Here is a 21,162-nt window from a genome sequence, read left to right as displayed (position 1 = left end):
TGTACCTTATTAACAACCAGTTTTTTATTTTACCGACGGTAGTGTGCCATCTTTGGGCCTTATAAAATAGCACCAAGGCCCAATTTTGACGGATAAAATAGTGTGAAAAAAATTAATCATGGAGGCGTGAATATTTATAATAAATATATGGTCTTATTTGCTGGTCTAAGGTCTTTACTCTTTACTTTTATTATCAAATGGCAGAATATCAACAAAATAGTGCACTAGAAGGAGAATCACAACAACCTGTTCAACATCAACTAGAACAGGTAATAAATAATTAATCAAGTAAATTTTGTAATAAATTATTATAATAAATTTTGAAAAAAATATTTATTTCGATTTTTAAATTATCAGAGAAATGAAAATCCCTTGGCAAATTCATCAATGGCAGCAGCAGATTCATTAAACATTAAGAATCCGTATGTGTGGTTAACTCAACAACCATCGGTTCACGGCCATTTCTTTTCGCCAGATAGTATTGCTTATTATTTAATAACTAATCCGATGCCACTAGATGAGTTGATGAGGAAACAATATCATCCTGGATATTTATGGTATAATTTAGATCCATCTTTTAGTCGACTAAAAATAGTATCAAAAGAATGGCATCAAACACTAACATCAGATATACGTATTAAGATGATGTACAAAGTATGCAAAGGAATATTTCCAAAAAAACAATTAATACATTATTTTACTGATGAATTGGAAATTAAAAGTATTGTATTTATGTACGCAATAATTTATTTGAATATATACTATATCATTCAAAATAACATTGATACATCATTATGTGAAAGACGTCGAGAACGCAAGAAACAGCAATTAGCTCAGCAACCACCAAAACAACAACAGCAACAGCAGCAACAACAACAACAACAGGTAATAAATAAATAAATAAACAAATGATTAATCAAGTGAAATTTGTAATAAATTATATTTAAAAAAAATTTATTTATTTTAATTTTTAAATTATCAGGAAAACAAAAATCTCGTGGCAAATTTATTGGTTCCATTGATCATGGCAGGAGGTTTATTAAATAGTAAAAGTCCAGATATGCAATCACCACCAAATGTATCAGTATCAAAAAATGTTGTTGATCAACAGATGATTCACAGTTTGGGTAATTTTCCAACGAAGAAACAATCATGTGATGAAAAAGATTCTGATAATTCAGAATCATCTGATAGTGAAACAGATTCTGATGATTTAGAATTATCTGATTATGAATCATTTGATAGAGAAGAAAGTATAGAAATAGAATTAGGTATACATCAAACACTAACACCAGATTTACGTGTACCTAAAACAAAAAAATGGCATCAAACAGTAACATTACGTTTACGTATATATATCATTAATCAGATACTAGTCAGATTATTTCCACAACACTATAAGCGTAAATGGTTTGATAATGGATCATATAATATATATGCATTTGCGAGAAGAGTTGAGGCTGATATATATGAAATGGCTAATTCAAAATCTGAATATTATCAGTTGTTGGCTGAAAAAATGTATGAACTTGAAGATAACCGTGAAGAGGAATTGAAAAAATCATGTAACGTACAACAACAACCATTACCATCAAGTGAACCAAGTCCAAGATCACAATCATCAATGTCAACAACACCAACTGGTGGTGGTTTAAATGCTAAAAATGATCTAGCATTTCTAGTACAAGAAAATAACGAATGGCATCAATCAGTAACACCAGATTCACGTAGTCGTCTTGTTTTTGAATTAGTACGAAAATTATTATTTCGATCACCAGATACACAAGCAATAGTTCATAAAAGTTTGCATGATTTTATTGAATATATTAAACAAATTGAGAGTGATATATATAAAATGGCTAATTCAAGATCTGAATATTATCATTTGATGGATGATACAGATTACAAAATTCAACAAATATATATGATAAAACATTTATTGAAAAACTCCAAGAACCAAAATTAGCTCAAAACAACAACAACAACAACAACAACAATTATTAGTAAAATTGCATCACAAGAAAGTGCACCACTTGATCCATCAATCATTTTGTGAATATCAGCATTAAACATCAAGTCCACCAACAATTAATAATAATAGAAATAAATTAAATATTAAATTAATAATCATTTAGTTTCAGTCAATTATTCATCTTTTAAATTCATCTTAAATCAAGGCAATAAATAAATCACGAACAATATTTGTAATTAGTAATTACACTTAAATAAAATATAACAAATTTAAATATTGTTGTTTTATTAATTACTTGAAAAATTCACGTTATTTTGTCACATAGTTTTTTAATCTAAATATTAAATAAAAAAATAAAAAATGGACAATTAATCTTTAATTAATATTATTATTTATCGTGTAAATTGATATCCACCACTTGTTGCTCTTGCAACTTCATACTGTTGTTCCATATTGCTAAACATTTCATCTTGTTTTTTGAGGATATCTGGTGTCTGTCCAGGTGATGGTATTGTTGATGATGCTGCTGTATGATGTCCATTAATCTTTTAAATTTTGCAGTCATTTTACAATTTTAATCTTGAGTAAATGTCTGTGCCAACCATGCAACAAATTAAATTTAAACAATTTAAATATTTAACAACAATTGTTTTTAATAAAAATACCAAGTTGACGTAAATGTTCATTTTTCAAATTTTTCGATAAAATTTAAATTCTTCTGTAGGAGGATTTAAATATAATTCTTGAATATTTTTTTTTTTTTTTTACTCAATTTAATATTATTATTTAAAATAATTTAAAATACAATTTTTAAATTTTTTTTTTTCTTTTTTTATTATAACAATAATTAATTTATAAAAACAAAAATATATATTAATTTTGTTGTTGTTCATTGGGTCCATTGATGAAATGTTTGACTAAGATTTTTAAATGAGATAGCTTTTTGAGTTTATGATTTTATGCTTTAAAAAAAAAATCTCACATTATACTAAGATCATCTCCAACCGTGAAATATGACTAAATAATTTTTAAAATAATAATTGATTCAGTTCTTTATTTAAATTATAAATATAATTAAAAAAAAAATTTATCTTTAATTAAAAAACTTCTATTATTAATTTATTAAAAAAAAAAAAAAAAAACTCTATAAAAGTGTCTGTATTAACGGTGCTATTGGAATTGGACAAAAGCTCTTATCAACAAGACAGCCGTCATTTTAGACAATTTTAATACATTTCACTGTACTCGTTACTGGTCTTTACTCTGCAAATTATTGTTTTACTCTTTACTTTTTACATAAACGTGGTCTGTTAATTACTTGTGAATTCTTTGCCTTGTATCCATCAAATATACAACTGTCAAAATATACAAAACAACAACAACAACAGCAGCAGCAGCAGCAGCAGCAACAACAACAGGTAATAACTAATAAATAAATAAACAAATAATTAATCAAGTGAATTTTGTAATAAATTTTATATAAAAAAATGTATTTATTTTAATTTTTGAATTATCAGGAAAATAAAAATCTCGTGGCAAATTCATTGGTCATGGCAGCAAATTCATTAAATAGTAAAAGTCCAGATATGCAATCACCACCAAATGTATCAGTATCAAAAAATGTTGTTGATCAACAGATGGTTCTCAGTTTGGATAATTTGTCAACGAAGAAACAATTATGTGATGAAAAAGATTCTGATAATTTAGAGTCACCTGATAGTGACCTGGTGTCAACAACACCAACTGGTGGTGGTTTATATGCTGGAAATGATCCAGCAATTCCAGTACAAGAAAATAACGAATGGCATCAATTAGTAACACCAGATTCACGTAGAAAAATTGTTTATAATATAGTACGAAGAGTATTACCAGATACAGAAGCAGTATTTAATAAAAGTTTGCATGATTTTGTTGAATATGTAAAACAAATTGAGAGTGATATGTATAAAATGGCTAATTCAAGATCTGAATATTATCATTTGATGGCTAAAACAGATTACAAAATTCAAAAAGAATATATCAAAAAACTTGAAGAACGAGAATTAGCAAATAAACCAGCAAATTTACGATTACAAGCATCTATAGACGCAGCACTAATTGAAATTGCATCATTTGATAGAGAATTAATTGAATCAATGATTTCAGGAATGTCATCATCAAACATCAAGTCCACCAATAAATAATAATAATAAAAGTAAATTAAATATTAAATAATAACTATAATTGATTAATAAATAATCAATTAATTTCAGTGAATTATTCATCTTTTAATCACAAACAATATTTAATTACACTTGAATAAAACAACAATTATTTTGGAGCATATACGAAATGGTTTTTTTTTTTTTTTTAAATTATCATTATCATCATTTACAAGATACTATTATTAATAATAATTGCAAATTCAATTATTGTCGTTTTATTAATTATTTGAAATTTGAAAAATTCACATAGTTTTTTAATCTGGATATTGAATTAAAAGAAAAACAAAAATGGACAATTAATTTTTGATTAACTTTAAACTTAATAAAACGTGTAAATTGACAGCCACTACTTGCATAAACAAATCCAACACCACGTTGTATATGTGTTGTTGCTCTTGCAACGTCATATTATTGTTCCATATTGCTGAACATTTCTTCTTGTTTTTTGAGAATATTAGGTATTTGTCCAAGTGATGGTGTTGATGCTGCTGCAAGATGTTCATTAATTTTTTAAATTTTGCAGTCATTTTACCGATTTTATTTTGAGTGAATGTCCTTGCCAACCAAGTGTTTGTTAAACCAACGGTAGCTGTTTTATTTTACTTGTCTTGTTTTGCCTGCAACAAATTAAATTTAAACAACAATTGTTTTTAATAAAAATACCAAGTTGACGTAAATGTTCATTTTTCAAATTTTTCGATAAAATTTAAATTCTTCTGTAGGAGGATTTAAATATAATTCTTGAATATATTTTTTTTTTTTTTTACTCAATTTAATATTATTATTTAAAATAGTTTAAAATACAATTTTTAAATTTTTTTTTTCTTTTTTTATTATACAAGTATTATCATAAAAAAAAAAAAGAATAAATAAATTGACGAAAAATTTTTTTAATTTATTTATTTACACATAAATCACACATAATTCACACGTAATTTTTAGTCTAATAACATCAAGATTGAATGTTTACTGAAAAAGTTGTGCTACCTTAATATGTCAATTTTTTAAAAAAATATAAAAAATATTTGAAAAAATTTTGTTTTTGAATTATTTCTTCACACATAAAAAACACATAATTCGCACAAAATTTTGAGCCCAATTGCATCGAGATCCGATGATTATTAAAAAAGTTGTGCTAGCTTAATATGTCAATTTTTAAAAAAAATATAAAAAATATTTAAAAAAATTTTCTTTCAAATTTATTTCTTCACACATAAAAAACACATAATTCGCACAAAATTTCAAGCCCAATTGCATCAAGATCTAATAATTAATAAAAAAGTTGTGCTAGCTTAATATGTCAATTTTAAAAAAAAATATAAAAAATATTTAAAAAAATTTTCTTTCAAATTTATTTCTTCACACCGAAAAAACACATAATTTGCACAAAATTTTAAACCCAATTGCATCGAGATCCGATGATTATTAAAAAAGTTGTGCTAGCTTAATATGCCAATTTTTAAAAAAATATAAAAAATATTTTAAAAAATTTTCTTTCAAATTTATTTCTTCACACATAAAAAACACATAATTCGCACAAAATTTCAAGCCCAATTGCATCAAGATCTAATAATTATTAAAAAAGTTGTGCTAGCTTAATACGTCAATTTTAAAAAAAAAAATATAAAAAATATTTAAAAAAATTTTGTTTACTCGCTTTTTTTTGTTGTTTTTTCGTTGCTAACGAAATAAATAAAAAAATAATAGAAAAAGGCAAACAGAAAGAAATTTGTATTAGAGTAAGTGAGAAAAAAACAATGACCAATCAAATGTCCGGAAGACCGATGATGTTTGTCCTTTTTATATTAGGAGAACAATAATTAATTTATAAAAACAAAAATATATATCAATTTTGTTGTTGTTCATTGGGTCCATTGATGAAATGTTTGACTAAGATTTTTAAATGAGGTAGCTTTTTGAGTTTATGATTTTATGCTTTAAAAAAAAATTCCCACATTATACTAAGATCACCTCAAACCGTGAAATCCATGGTTCGCACCCAGCAGCTACCCTTTTGTGAATTAAAAATTATTACAAGCTAAAAAAATATGACTAAATAATTTTAAAAATAATAATTGATTCAATTCTTTATTTAAATTATAAAAATAATTTTAAAAAAAATTTATCTTTAATTAAAAAACTTCTATTATTAATTTATTAATAATAATTAATAAAACAAAATTAAACATGACAATATATAATGTAAAAAAACAATAATTGATTTTATTTTAAAAAAAAATATTTATAAATTTATTTTTTTTAATTTTTTGCTCTGTTAAAAAAAACAAAGAAATTACAATTTAAATTTATTATAATTTTTTTTTTTTTTCAAATTGAATTAATTATTTAGCGTTGATCTAAATATCTAATCATCATAGGCGTATTTTATTTACTTTAATCGTTTCCAACGCTAAAAAAAAAACAGATAATATTTTTAATAGCCTCGTGCTTTTTTTTTTTTTTGCGATTTTGATTATTTACTTGCCAACGAATATATTAAAATAATTTTTAAAAATTCATACTCATAATTTGATAATTATTGAATTATTATTTTGAGTAATAATTATTAATATTTATTCAAGCTTATTGACTTTAATCGACTGTTATGTTTTTTTACATATATACTTATGATGCAAGATGTTACTCAAGACACAAAAATATAAATAATATTCATTCATTCAATTTCCAATTGGAATTATGTAAAGAATATAAATTAATTTTATTTCATCGATTCTTTTACTAATGTATTATTGTGTCAATTTTTTATTTTAGAATACTCATAATATTTTTTATTTACAAAATTTATTATAGAAAAATAATAAAATCATCTGCTCAATACAAGTTCAAGAAAAAAAAATGAAAGACTGCTTATTGCGTAAAAGATTTTAGTATATAATGATGCTTCAAAAATTAAATAATCAGTTGAGTCTCAATCAAGGGAATGGAAAGTTATTTTTTTATTTGTATTGAAAGATAGGTACGAATAAAAAATGCAGCGTTATTCACTATTTTTAATAGTGTTCTTTGCTGTACTTAATTTGTACATTATTGATGCCACCATCAACGATGTTCCTGAAGACGAATGGTGGCACAACTCATTTATCTATGAGCTATATATCCAAAGTTTCAAGGACAGTAACGGTGATGGTCTTGGTGATTTGAATGGAGCTACAAGTAAATTGGAACACATAAAAGATCTAGGAATTTCAACAGTATGGATAACTCCATTTTATAAAAGTCCAATGATTGATTTTGGATATGATATTACTGATTTTAAAGGTATTGATCCACTGTTTGGTAATTTTAATGATTTTGACCGACTTATTCAAAAAGCCAACTCATTGGATATGAAAATAGTACTTGACTTTGTGCCAAATCACACATCTGATCAGCATCCTTGGTTTGTTAAAAGTGTTAAAAGAATAAAACCATATGATGATTATTACATTTGGTTTGATGGAAAAATAGTCAATGGAACAAGACAGCCACCAACCAATTGGCTGAGTATTTTTCATATTTCAGCTTGGACTTGGAATGAACAACGACAACAATATTACTATCATGGATTTACAAAATCTCAACCAGATTTGAATTTTCGTAACCCACGAGTTAATAATGAAATGAAAAAAATTCTACGATTTTGGCTTAAAAAAGGAATTAAAGGTTTTCGAGTTGATACTATTCCTAGTCTTGTTGAAGGAAATCCAGATGAAGAATTTCCATTAAAAGATCAACCAAAAAGAATAAATTCCCCCTTTCCAGATGGCCATTATCTCAGTCAAGTTCGACCGTACTCGTATGATCCAACTGGATCTTATCCAATATTTAAAACTTGGCGTGATGTTCTTGATGGATATTCAAAGCAAAAAAAATTACTTCTTGCTGAAGCATATTTTCAACCAGAAAAACTAAATTACACAATGAATTATTACAATTATGGAGCAGATGTGCCGATGAATGTATTTCTCATTGGTATTTATGAAAATAAAACTTCAATAAGTGGATTATTGAATCTAATTGAACCCTACTTGGAGGCGATTCCAAAAGGTAAATCGCCAAATTGGGTATTTGATAATCATGATCGTTCACGAGCTGCAACACGATTTGGACGAGATCGAGCTGATCAAATGACAATGTTTACAGCAGTATTACCTGGTATTGTTGTTGTTTATCAAGGAGGAGAAATTGGTATGGAGGATCGTCCAACAACATGGGAAGAAACAATTGATCCACCTGGTTGTAATTTGGGTCCTGATGAATATCATATTGGATCGAGAGATCCAAATCGTTCGCCATTCCAGTGGGATAATACAACTAGTGCTGGTTTCTCGAAAAATAATAAAACATGGCTACCAGTACATGAAAATTATAAAACATTAAATCTTGCTGCACAAAAATTAGCACAAAATTCACATTATCATATTTTTAAAAAAGCTGTTGCGTTAAAAAAAATACGAGCTATTCGTGAGGGTAAAATAAAATTTATAAATGTCAATGAGAAAGTGCTAATTGTTATTCGATGTCCAGATGAAAATCTAGAAAATATCGAGAGTCTAGACAGAGATGATTTAATTGTTTTACTAATTAATTTTACTGATGGTCCTATTGATGTTAATCTGGCTGATTATTTACATGTTAAAAAATTTAATATGATGGTTTACGTTGCAAGTCTTACATCACACATAAAAGCTGGTTCTCGAATTAAAACTGATAATATTTATCTGCCACCTGCTGCTTCAGTTATATTGAGACAAATTTAAAAAAATTGTAGAAAAATAAAATATAAATAAAATAAAGTCTCAATATAAACTAAAAAATATTATGTATTAATTGTTTTTTTTTTTTTATCAATTTGAAAATTAAATAAAATGGAAACGCATCAAACGAATGAATTTAATTTATTTTCTTTGGTTTATAACTTTTGATTTACATGTATATTAAAAATATCAATAATTTCAAGGTATAATTTTGTTTTTGAAAATATTGAAGCATTCCACAAAAAAAAAAAAAAAATAGAAAGTTTTTTAAAATTTATATTAGAAAGATAAAAATATATTGAAAGTCTAACTGGCAATGATTTATAGCCACTTGAAAATTCTGAGTATATAAAAAGACCCCAAAATTAAAGAAATCAGTTGAATCTAAGTCGAGTTATTAAATATTTGTATTTAAAAAAATATTATTTGAGAATGTTGATTCAATGGGTATTTTTTTTGTCAACATGTCTAGTTATAAATTTTAATATTATTGATGCCACCATCAATGACGTTCCTGAAGACGAATGGTGGCACAACTCATTTATCTACGAGCTGTATATTCGAAGTTTCAAGGACAGTAACGGTGATGGTGTTGGCGATTTAAATGGAGTTACAAGTAAATTGGAATACATAAAAGATCTAGGAATTTCAACGGTATGGATAACTCCATTTTATAAAAGTCCAATGATTGATTTTGGATACGATATTACTGATTTTAAAAGTATTGATCCACTGTTTGGTAATTTTAATGATTTTGACAAACTTATTAGAAGAGCAAAATCACTGAATATTAAAATATTGCTTGACTTTGTGCCGAATCACACATCTGATCAGCATCCTTGGTTTGTTAAAAGTATTAAAAGAATAAAACCATATGATGATTATTACGTTTGGTTTGATGGAAAAATAGTCAATGGAACAAGACAGCCACCAACCAATTGGCTAAGCCTTTTTCATGGTTCAGCATGGACTTGGAATGATCAACGACAACAATATTACTACCGTACATTTACACCATCACAACCAGATTTAAATTTTCGTAACCCACGAGTAAATAATGAAATGAAAAGAATTCTACGATTTTGGCTTAAAAAAGGAGTCGATGGTTTTCGAGTTGATACGATTCCCAGTCTTGTTGAAGGAAATCCAAATGAAGAGTTTCCATTGAAAGATCAGAAAAAAAAAACAAATTTAATAACGATACCAGATGATGTTCATTCTACTCAAGAGTCAACTTACACGTATGATCCAACTGGTTCTTATAAAATTTGTCAAAGCTGGAGTCACATACTTGAAGAGTACAAAAATTCAAAAAAATGTCTTTTTTTAGAAGTTTATTTTCCACCAGAAGAACTTGAAAAAACAATTAAATACTATAATTATGGAGCAGATATACCAATGAATGTTATTTTATTAGAATTTTCAAATAAAAATTCATCAATTAGTGAATTAATAAATCTCATTGATCCTTACATTAAAGCAATTCCAAAAGGTAAATCACCAAATTGGGTTTACAGTAATCATGATCGCTCTCGTGTTGCAACAAAATTTGGACGTGATAGAGCTGATCAGATGATCATGTTGACAACAGTATTGCCTGGTATTGTTGTTGTTTATCAAGGAGATGAAATTGGTATGGAGGATCGTCCAACAACATGGGAAGAAACAATAGATCCACCTGGCTGTAATATTGGTCCCAATAGATATTTTAGAGCATCAAGAGATCCATTCCGCACTCCGTTCCAATGGGATGATACAACTAGTGCTGGTTTCTCGACAAATAGTAAAACTTGGCTACCAGTACATGAAAATTATAAAACATTAAATCTTGCTGCACAAAAATTAGCACGAAATTCACACTATCATATTTTTAAAAAAGTTGTTGCGTTAAAAAAAATACATGCTATTCGTGAGGGTAAAATAAAATTTATAAATGTTAATGAAAAAGTGCTAATTGTCATTCGGTATCAAGATGAAAATTTTAGAGTCGAGAGTTTGGACAAAGATGATTTGATCGTTTTATTAATTAATTTTACTGATGCTCCGATTAATATTAATTTGGCTGATCATTTAAATGTTGACAATTTCATAATGACTGTCTACGTTGCCAGTCTTACATCACACATAGAAGCTGGTGCTGAAATTCAAGCTGATAATATTTTTCTACCATCTGCTGCTTCAGTTATACTGACAAATTGATTTATCATCAACATATGTCTATCCATTATTGTATTTTTATTGTAACAATATATTTTTTTTTCTGCTAAAGTTGATAATATTTCAATAAATTAAATAATACTGTTTGAGATAAAAATTTATTATGATAAATTGCAAGACGTGTTTCATTATTTATACAAAATTCTAAAATGTTAAATAAAATAGAATAAGTTGATTATTTTATTTAAATCAAGACAAAATATATAGAAATAACAAAAAAAAAACCAATAAATTGGTTTGTAAAAAAAGTTACTGTTATTAATAATATCAATGTTGTCAATTTTTTTTACCAATGTTTTAATTTCAAATACACATTCAATTTAATTGTTAAATTAAACCATGTATCATGCAAAAAATAATAATCAAAAACAAAAAAAAATGACCATGTTTTATTTAACACAATTTGTCTCGAATATATTAAGAACTCGTGAAGAGGTCAGAGTCCTTCATCTCCGAATAAAATAACGGTCAAATAGTCAAGATATATCGAAGTAAAAAGAAACTGTTGATTAGTACACATATTGATATACATTAATTTACATCTCGTGCGTCATGTTATTTAATTTATTGCTTCTCTTGTCACCAGAACCTATTCGAAAGAAGTCTGGTTGCTTTTTCACCTTAATATTATCAACTCGTTGGCCATACCTTCAGGCTATATATTTCATTGCCGATTACATGTTTGACTGCTTAAACGTGTCTCGACTGTCACGAGTTCAAGGTCATTGACTTATGTTAATTTATTCTCGTGAATGATTAGGATTTTGTTACTCTTAAATCACATGTTCGTGAATTTAGGCTCTGGATATAAAAGCAGTCAGCGAGACATGGATAATCAGTTGGTCCTTGATCAAGTTATCAACAAGTTATTTCAATAATTCTATTGTAAAATTATTTAACTAAAAAATGCTAATTCGTTTGGCATTTTTTTCAATGTGTATTGGTGTAAATTTTTTTATCATTGATGCAGTTATTAATAATAACAGTCCAAAAGACGAATGGTGGAATGATTCATTTGTTTATCAGTTATATATTCGTAGTTTCAAGGACAGTAATGGTGATGGTCTTGGCGATTTTAAAGGCATCACAAGTAAATTGGAGCATATCAAAGATTTGGGAATGACAACTGTATGGATAAATCCATTTTATCCAAGTCCAATGGTTGATTTTGGATATGACATTACAAATTACACAGGTATTGATCCACTTTTTGGTAATTTTAATGATTTCGATGAACTTATTAAAAAAGCAAAAATATTAAATATTAAAATTGTTATTGACTTTGTGCCAAATCACACATCTGATCAACATCCTTGGTTTTTAAAAAGTGTTAAAAGAATAAAACCGTATGATGATTATTACGTTTGGTTCGATGGAAAAATAGTCAATGGAACTAGACAACCACCAACTAATTGGCTAAGTGTTTTTCATACTTTAGCATGGACTTGGAATGACCAACGAAAACAGTATTACTATCATGGATTTACAAAATCCCAGCCTGATTTAAATTATCGTAATCCAAATGTTAATGAAGAGATAAAAAAAAATTTAAAATTTTGGCTTGATAAAGGAATTGATGGTTTTCGAATTGACACGATTCCCAGTCTTGTTGAAGGAAATCCAAATGAAGATTTTCCATTGACAGATCAGCCAAAATGGCCCAATACAGATCTACCTGATAGTGATTATTATAGTCAAGTACGAACGTACTCGTATGATCCAAGAGGTTCATATAAAATGCTTCAAAGTTGGCGTAATGTTATTGATGAATATTCGAGTTCAAGGAAATTATTAATACCAGAGACGTATTTTCGACCAGAAGAACTTGAAAAATTAATAAATTATTATAATTACGGAGCAGATATACCAATGAATATTGTTCTAGTAGATTTTTTTCACAATTCTTCATCAATAAGTGAGTTGATAGAGCTCATTGATCCTTACATGAAAGCAGTTCCAAAAGATAAATCACCAAATTGGGTTTATGGTAATCATGATCGTTCACGTGTTGCAACAAAATTTGGACGTGATAGAGCTGATCAAATGATTATGTTGACAACAGTATTGCCTGGTATTGTTGTTGTTTATCAGGGAGATGAAATTGGTATGGAGGATCGTCCAATGTCATGGAAGGATACAACAGATCCACCTGGTTGTAATTCTGGTCCTTTGAGATATAATTTAACATCAAGAGATCCATATCGTTCACCATTTCAATGGGATGATACAACTAGTGCTGGTTTCTCGTCAAATAATAAAACATGGCTACCAGTACATGAAAATTATAAAACATTAAATCTTGCTGCACAAAAATTAGCACGAAATTCACACTATCATATTTTTAAAAAAGTTGTTGCGTTAAAAAAAATACGAGCTATTCGTGAGGGTAAAATAAAATTTATAAATGTCAATGAGAAAGTGCTAATTGTTATTCGATGTCCAGATGAAAATCTAGAAAATATCGAGAGTCTAGACAGAGATGATTTAATTGTTTTACTAATTAATTTTACTGATACTCCTATTGATGTTAATCTGGCTGATTATTTACATGTTAAAAAATTTAATATGATGGTTTACGTTGCAAGTCTTACATCACACATTGAAGCTGGTACTCAAATTCAAGCTGATAATATTTATTTACCACCTGCAGCTTCTGTTATACTGACAAAGCTTTAAATAAATTAACTTTGAAAAATATTGTAACGGAATTTTTTTCATCTTTTAAAATTAATAATCTGAATAAATAAAATAATTTTTCCTAGAATAAAAATTCATTGTGATAATAAAATGTGTATTCCATTTATTTCTCAACTGTTATTCCTAAAAATGTCTAATTAAAATAGTAAATAATTTTTTTATCATTATTTATTTATATATTTTATTATTTATATTTAATTAAAAATAAAAAAAAATTAAAATATCAAGTTAAAAATTTTTTTTTGTAATTATTAATTATTTGTAAATATTTTTTTATTTAATTATTAATTAAATAACATAATTTATAATGATTTATAAATTTTAAAATTAATCGTAACATTTTCTTTTAATTCACCTGATTAATGACATGGTATTTTTTTTTTTTTTTTTTCGAAATAATCCTAGAGGCATTAGCACTAGATTTGTCATCAGCTAAAAATTCAAATCCTAAAATTGAAAGTTCATTATCAAATCCATCGTCCTCGATTTAATTATATTTTGATTTAAAAATTTTCGCGTCATGAGTAGTCCCATCTCTCGTATTACTAATAAACTATATCGAACTCTATGTATATAAAAAACTCTTTTCTTTTTAGCCGACTGTACGTCCACACACACACTCATACACAACATATATTTGTCGGCTTCATGTCCAAATATGTCCATGATCCAGCAAACATTCATCTAGAATATTCAATCATTATATTTCTCCAAAAGAAAAAAAATATAATTAATTGTCAAATATTATATAAACAATTAAAATGACAACAGTTGCGAGTGCCTTGGCCTTGGCCGGTTCTCGTCAATCTGGTGCATCAGTTCGTGCTCAAAATGGTAATTATCAAAAAAATTAATTATTATTTATTGTAACCTTAAATTCTAGACCCACCCAATAAGTATCACGTTTTTAATTTTTTTTAAATTATACATACTCAAAAATTGAATTTAAAAAATTGTTTTATTTTTTTTTTTTTTTAAAGTGTTTGACGTAAAAAATTAAATTAATTTTTTATTTTATTTTCTAGCAAATGCTGTTTATGCCATGTCCAACATTGTCAAGAGTTCACTTGGTCCAGTGGGTCTTGATAAAATGCTCATTGATGATGTTGGTGTATGTATTTTTATTGATATTATTATTTAAAAATAAAAATAAAAAAAACAAAACTATAATTTTTATTTTTTAAATATTAGGAAGTAACAGTGACAAATGATGGAGCAACAATTGTTGCAAGTCTTCAAATTGATCATCCAGCAGCTCGTGTTGTTGCTGAACTTGCACAACTTCAAGATGTCGAAGTTGGTGATGGTACAACATCTGTTGTTATAATTGCTGCTGAATTATTAAAAAATGCTGATGAATTGGTACAACAACATATACATCCAACATCAGTTATAAGTGGTTATCGTTTAGCTTGTAAAGAAGCATGTAAATATATACAAGAAAATTTGACAATTGCTGTTGAAGAACTTGATCGTGATGCAATTGTAAATGTTGCTAAAACATCAATGTCAAGTAAAATCATTGGTGCTGATTCAAGCTTTTTTGGCAATATGGTTGTTGATGCAGCAACTGCTATTAAAATAAATGATGGTAAAGGTGGACATTTATATCCAATTAAAGCTGTTAATGTATTAAAAGCACATGGTAAAAGTGTTAGAGAATCAAAGCTCATTCAAGGATATGCATTAAATTGTATTGTGGCATCACAAGCTATGCCCAAAAAAATAGTAAATGCTAAAATAGCAATATTAGATTTTTCACTGCAAAAAACTAAAATGAAATTGGGTGTTGAAGTACTTATTAATGATCCAGAAAAATTAGAAGGTGTACGTCAACGTGAAATTGATATCACCAAAGAAAGAATTGAGAAAATAATAAATGCTGGTGCAAATGTTATTCTATTAACTGGTGGTATTGATGATCTTTGTCTTAAATATTTTGTTGAATCTGGTGTTATGGCTGTTAGAAGATGTAAAAAAGTTGATTTAAAAAGAATTGCAAAAGCAACTGGTGCACAATTTTTAACATCATTAACAAATATGGATGGTGATGAAAGTTTTGAAGCAAGTTATCTTGGTGAAGCTGCTGAAGTTGTACAAGAAGTTGTTTGTGATGATGAATTACTTCTTATTAAAGGACCAAAAGCAAGAACAGCAGCATCAATAATCTTACGTGGACCAAATGATTATTATTGTGATGAAATGGAAAGATCAATTCACGATGCACTTTGTGTTGTTAAACGTGTACTTGAAAGTAAAAATGTTGTTGCTGGTGGTGGCTGTGTTGAAGCAGCACTATCAATATATTTAGAAAATTTTGCAACAACATTAAGCTCACGAGAACAATTGGCAATTGCTGAATTTGCCAAATCATTATTGGTTATTCCAAAAACCCTGGCTGTTAATGCTGCACAAGATTCAACAGATCTTGTTGCTAAACTTCGTGCTTATCATAATTCATCACAAACACAAGTTGAACATGCCAACTTAAAATGGATTGGTCTTGATCTTGTTGAGGGTACTGTAAGAGATAACAAAAAAGCTGGTATACTTGAACCAGCAATATCAAAAATTAAATCACTTAAATTTGCAACTGAAGCTGCCATCACAATTCTTCGTATTGATGACATGATTAAACTTGATCCAGAACAAAAAGGAGGTAAATCTTACAATGATGCTATGGCTGCTGGTGAGCTTGAAGATTAATTTTAACATTAATTTTCTTTACCCGTTTTTTTTTTTTATAAATCATTCTTTCTGTTAATGTCATATTTTTTTTTTTTTTATCTTTTTTTTTTTATATTAAAAAACACAATGATTTATTTTAAATTTTCACAATATATTAATAATTAATTACTACTCGCTTGTATAAAGTATGATAAATACTTCATCTTGGAAATAAAATAATACTTTTTAATCAATAAAAAATAAAATTATTATTTTCTTTATTATTTACATTATTATTGGTCCAATTTAACATTGTATTTTTTCAGGCAATAAAATTAGTTAATTTGGTAAACGTTTATTATTTGTTTTTAAATAATCGAGTGCCTCTAAAAATGCACGATAATTAAAATCGATTCTTCCATTTTTATCAATACAAAAACATTTATAAATAATATCAAATTCTTTTAAAGACATTATCATTAATGATTTTCTAATTGACAATACTTTCATCAATTGTTCTCTAGTAACTGTTCCTGAATTTGTTTTATCGAAATCCTAAATAAATAAATAAATAAATAATGAATTTAAATAAATATAAAAAACATAATTAAATAAAGCAAACCTTAAATAAATCAATATAATTTGGTGAATAAATTTTAACAAGTTTATCCATAACTTGTGCAACAGTTTGTCTTTCTTGATAATTAAGAAATGATTTTGTTGTTGTGGTGCCTGGTGTTATATGTTGACAAGGCACCAAAAGTGGTGATTTTTCCAGTTGACCAATTGTAACAGCTTCTTCAATGGCATTTGCAAAACGTTCATACTCAACATATCCTGGTCTGTATAATACAAATTAATTAATTAATTAATAAATATATTAAATTGAAAAAATAATTATTATTATTTCAATTTTAGATGAACCTAAATGGAGCCTTGAAGATGTCCATAATTGTTTCAAGTTCAGCTTTACTCAAAACACAACGTAATTGATCAACACCACGAACAAATTCATCTCTTTTTATTGACATCTCATTGTGAGTATCAAAAGGTCGAAGAAATTCAGTAACCTAATATAATTTTTAAAATGAAATATTTATAAATATTTTGTTTATATAAATTAAAAAATAACCTTAATTCTTTGTTGAATAACTTTAGCTTTAATTTTAGCTAAAATTAAAACAATATCTTTTTCATCTTGAGTTGGTACTGGTGCTGGTTTTTCAAAATTTATTAGCTTTTTTTCTTCAAGCATTTCATTATAATATGGTACAGTTATTGGTGATGCTTCAATGTCATTTAAAAAAAGGCCATAATTAAAACCACGATCATCATTGTAACGTTGTTCAAGTGCAAATAACTCTTCACTTGCCAATAAAATACCAGCAGTACCAAGAATTTGTCTCAACTGATTTCTTGATACATGTCCATGATTTAATCTAAAAAAAATTAATATTAAAATGTAAATTAATAATTTAGATGTTTATTATTAGTTATATATTAACTTGTCATAATCTTTGAATAATGGTTTTATTATCATTTTTCTTTCTTCAATTCTATGACGTATTTTTATAATTATTTGTTCACATAATTCTCGAGTATTATTTGATACATCAATCCAATTTCTCCGGCCTTTTTCGGGTAAATTTATTATTTCTGGACCTGGTGGATCTATACGTAAATTTGGCATTTTTTCTAATTCAGCTGTTGTAAATACTGAAATGATATTTTAATAATTTAATTTAGATAATTGTTTAATGGTGGATCTTTTATTTTTTGGATTTATTTACCATGATTGATGTCATCTTCAAAAAGCTTCCAGTAAACTCGTTCATTGTCATTTGGATCCTTGTAGAGAATTATCAGTTGGTTTATTTCGTCTTCTGTTAAATGGAGTTTACCAATTGATGACAGTTGCATGGAATCAAGACCTCGACGAAATTGACAAATACTTACTTTGCCAGTATTTAAAATATCAAAATGCTTTTTTTAAAAAAATAAAGAAAAATATTATTAAATATTAGAAAAATTAATAAAGACTAAATTTAGATAAATAAATATATTTAGATTTAAATAAACAACAATTTAATTTAAATTTATTAATAATTGTTAATTAAAATTTCGATTGAAAAAAAAAATTTAATAGATTAAATTAAATTGTAATTCAATTTAAATATTTTAAAAAAATTTAACAAAATATATTGTTAATTATTGTAGCTAAATTTTTCATTAAAAAAAAACATTTTTAAAAGAAAAATAATTTTAATTTAAAGTTAATAATAATTTGAATTATTATTTAAAAAAATATACCGTAAAAAAATTCTTAACAGATAGACGACGTTCCAAAACATGTCTCTGTATTCGATGAATAATTTCAACAATTGTCATATGACTATTTTTATTATCCAAAGCTGGATGAAAAATAGTATCTTTTTTAAATGCATCACTGACTAATATTTTACCAACTTCTGGTCTTGGTAGCTTTGGCAGTTCAGCAGTTATAATTCTTCCTGGAAATTGATCCAACAAGTCCTAAAATAATAAAACAAAATTAACAAATAATTAAACCATCTTTCAGTTAATAAAATTATAAATAAATAATTTTTTTTCATTGCCCCAGAAACATGAAGCATTCCATATTCATCCATGAAATTTTGTGTGTCTTCAATGTCTTTGATAAATGCAACATAATTAATAGTATAAGCATGTCTTTCATATCTTTTAATCAACAATGAAAATTCTTCAGGTGCCACAATGATTCCAAGAAAATTTAATATCCTTGCAAAATGTGTTATTGTTATATTACCAGAATTTTTTGTTATCTAATTAAATTAATTTATAAAACATTTCAATATTTAAATTCAACAATTATCAAAAATAAAATTACCAATTCATAGTCTTGAAAATAAGGTCTAAGTGCAATTTTTCTTTTATTAACATTAATTGCAATTTGTGTTATAATTAATTTAAGTTTTCTCAACTCTGTTTTACTCAGTCGATTAACATGATCTGGATCTTGCCATTCAAGACCAGTTATCAATGGTTTTTCAGCTAATTTTGGTTCTATTAAAAAAGTAATTAATTTATCAATTTATTTTAGCTATTTATAAATTAATATTATTATAACCATTTCCATGAATTACTTCACACAATTGTGAGTATAAAATTCTTCCATCTTGAACACGAAAATAATCAGACAAGTTAAGAATTTCTGAATCTGACAAACCAATTAATGATTTTAATTGACCAGATAATATTCCAACAAATGTTGATTCTAAAAAAAATATTATTATGATGATTTTTAACCTTGAGTGTCAATGATTTTGGTGTGAAAATTATACCTGACACAAGGCCACTGGCATTTGGATCAACCGGCTTAAAAACATCCCAAATATTCAAAGGAAACCGGAAAATTGCTGCTCTTATTTTATTACAAGAATGCCAAATATCTCCCAATTTAATATTCTAAAAAAAAAGGTTTGCATTTAATGTAAAATAATGAAATAATAACCCTCTGTACCTTTTTCATTTTGTAAAATTAATTTAACATAAAAAATTTTAAAATATAAATTTTGAAAATGATTAATATATTTGATGAAAACAAAATGACAAAAAAAAAAAAATAATAATAAATGTTTACTAATGAGCTGCTTGAAGTTAGTGATCTATTTTTGTAAATTTATTTTTGTAAATAATTTTCTTAATAATAATGGCATTTTCAGAAAATCACGCTTGGGCATTCAGTGCATCCAAACATGATTTATTTTTATTTTTTTTATTTCGTAGGGTAAACTAAAAATAAATACATGGGGTTCCAATGTGTGATTCTAAAATACCAATCATTAATTCATTATTCATTGAAAACTATTATTAAATTTTCAAATATAAAATTGATTTTACAATGCAAAAAAATACGCGGGAATTAAAATTTATCATGTCATTTTTTTGGTTTGCAATATTATTATTATAATTAATTTTTTTTCCCAACAGGAAGCAGAGAAAAAAAAGGGAAATCACAGAAGGAAGTGACGCTGTAAATTAAGCGGGCTTTTTATTGATTGGCCAATACTTAATTCGCCGGTTTCTCTTCTTCTTTCTCTCCCTTAATTTTAAAGCAATTTTTATTGGTTGATTTTTTATGGAAAAAAAAAAAATTCCACCCGACAAAAGCGCACTCTTGTGTTAAATTCTTTATCCAACAAATCGATACAATTTTCAATACCGTAAAGACAAAAATAATTCCCCCATTCTTTCCAGCCTCCAAAAACCAAATGAAAATTAATATTTTGCAAATTTTAAATTTACAAAAAAATAAAAAAGCTAAAAATTAATTTTACATGTTTATCAAGTAAATAATTAATTAAAATTTTATTGTAAAAATAAAGGATAATAATTTTTAAATAAAAATAAGTTGAAGGGTACTTGTTTTTTTTGGCATGTACCTGAACCATATGCTGGCTTGGCTGGACTTGGATTTATTAATAAAAGAGGGAGGCCAAGGGAGATGAAAGGAGGGATGAATTGTCTGCGTTTAAATATTAAATTTGAACCAATGAAAATTGAGTGTGATGTCAGTAGCGTCGGTAGTGAACGCAACCCCCCAAAAATCACCGAATCACAAATACACACAAATAAATTATCCATATAC

The 21,162-nt window shown here is 26.6% G+C and overlaps 5 protein-coding genes across 6 annotated transcripts; 4 read left to right on the top strand and 1 right to left on the bottom strand.

The window, feature by feature from the left end:
- The first annotated feature begins 7,166 nt into the window (after positions 1 to 7,166).
- LOC122859719 (alpha-glucosidase-like) lies at positions 7,167 to 8,936 on the top strand. The gene has a single exon (XM_044163403.1). The coding sequence runs from the start codon at positions 7,167 to 7,169 to the stop codon at positions 8,934 to 8,936; it is 1,770 nt and encodes a 589-aa protein (XP_044019338.1).
- A 440-nt stretch (positions 8,937 to 9,376) lies between these two features.
- On the top strand, positions 9,377 to 11,132 carry LOC122859718 (alpha-glucosidase-like). Its single transcript, XM_044163402.1, has 2 exons — positions 9,377 to 9,380; positions 9,454 to 11,132. Exons 1-2 carry the CDS (start codon positions 9,377 to 9,379, stop codon positions 11,130 to 11,132), a joined length of 1,683 nt encoding a protein of 560 aa, XP_044019337.1.
- A 973-nt stretch (positions 11,133 to 12,105) lies between these two features.
- Positions 12,106 to 13,826, top strand: LOC122859717 (alpha-glucosidase-like). The gene has a single exon (XM_044163401.1). The coding sequence runs from the start codon at positions 12,270 to 12,272 to the stop codon at positions 13,824 to 13,826; it is 1,557 nt and encodes a 518-aa protein (XP_044019336.1). The 5' UTR covers positions 12,106 to 12,269.
- Positions 13,827 to 14,449: 623 nt separating this feature from the next.
- On the top strand, positions 14,450 to 16,754 carry LOC122859104 (T-complex protein 1 subunit alpha-like). Its single transcript, XM_044162480.1, has 3 exons — positions 14,450 to 14,681; positions 14,873 to 14,958; positions 15,039 to 16,754. Exons 1-3 carry the CDS (start codon positions 14,609 to 14,611, stop codon positions 16,551 to 16,553), a joined length of 1,674 nt encoding a protein of 557 aa, XP_044018415.1. The 5' UTR covers positions 14,450 to 14,608; the 3' UTR covers positions 16,554 to 16,754.
- Positions 16,755 to 16,757: 3 nt separating this feature from the next.
- LOC122859098 lies at positions 16,758 to 21,087 on the bottom strand. 2 transcript variants are annotated; one of them, XM_044162466.1, is made up of 12 exons: positions 20,957 to 21,087; positions 19,856 to 19,979; positions 19,642 to 19,788; positions 19,402 to 19,577; positions 19,130 to 19,336; positions 18,825 to 19,046; positions 18,305 to 18,497; positions 18,020 to 18,230; positions 17,647 to 17,953; positions 17,439 to 17,584; positions 17,137 to 17,356; positions 16,758 to 17,069 (listed from the first exon to the last, which is right to left on the bottom strand). In XM_044162466.1, the coding sequence occupies exons 1-12, from the start codon at positions 20,963 to 20,965 to the stop codon at positions 16,854 to 16,856; spliced, it is 2,178 nt and encodes a 725-aa protein (XP_044018401.1). In that variant the 5' UTR covers positions 20,966 to 21,087; the 3' UTR covers positions 16,758 to 16,853. The 2 variants fall into 2 exon arrangements, with proteins under 2 accessions (XP_044018401.1, XP_044018402.1); XM_044162467.1 differs by lacking the exon at positions 19,130 to 19,336 and having other exon boundaries at positions 16,820 to 17,069.
- Between the last annotated feature and the right edge of the window lie 75 nt (positions 21,088 to 21,162).

Source organism: Aphidius gifuensis, linkage group LG6 (assembly GCF_014905175.1).
Source record: "Aphidius gifuensis isolate YNYX2018 linkage group LG6, ASM1490517v1, whole genome shotgun sequence".
In the NCBI taxonomy this organism is placed as follows: domain Eukaryota; kingdom Metazoa; phylum Arthropoda; class Insecta; order Hymenoptera; family Braconidae; genus Aphidius; species Aphidius gifuensis.
Note: the sequence above shows the minus strand (reverse complement) of the source record. Positions and strands in the feature narration are given on the sequence as shown.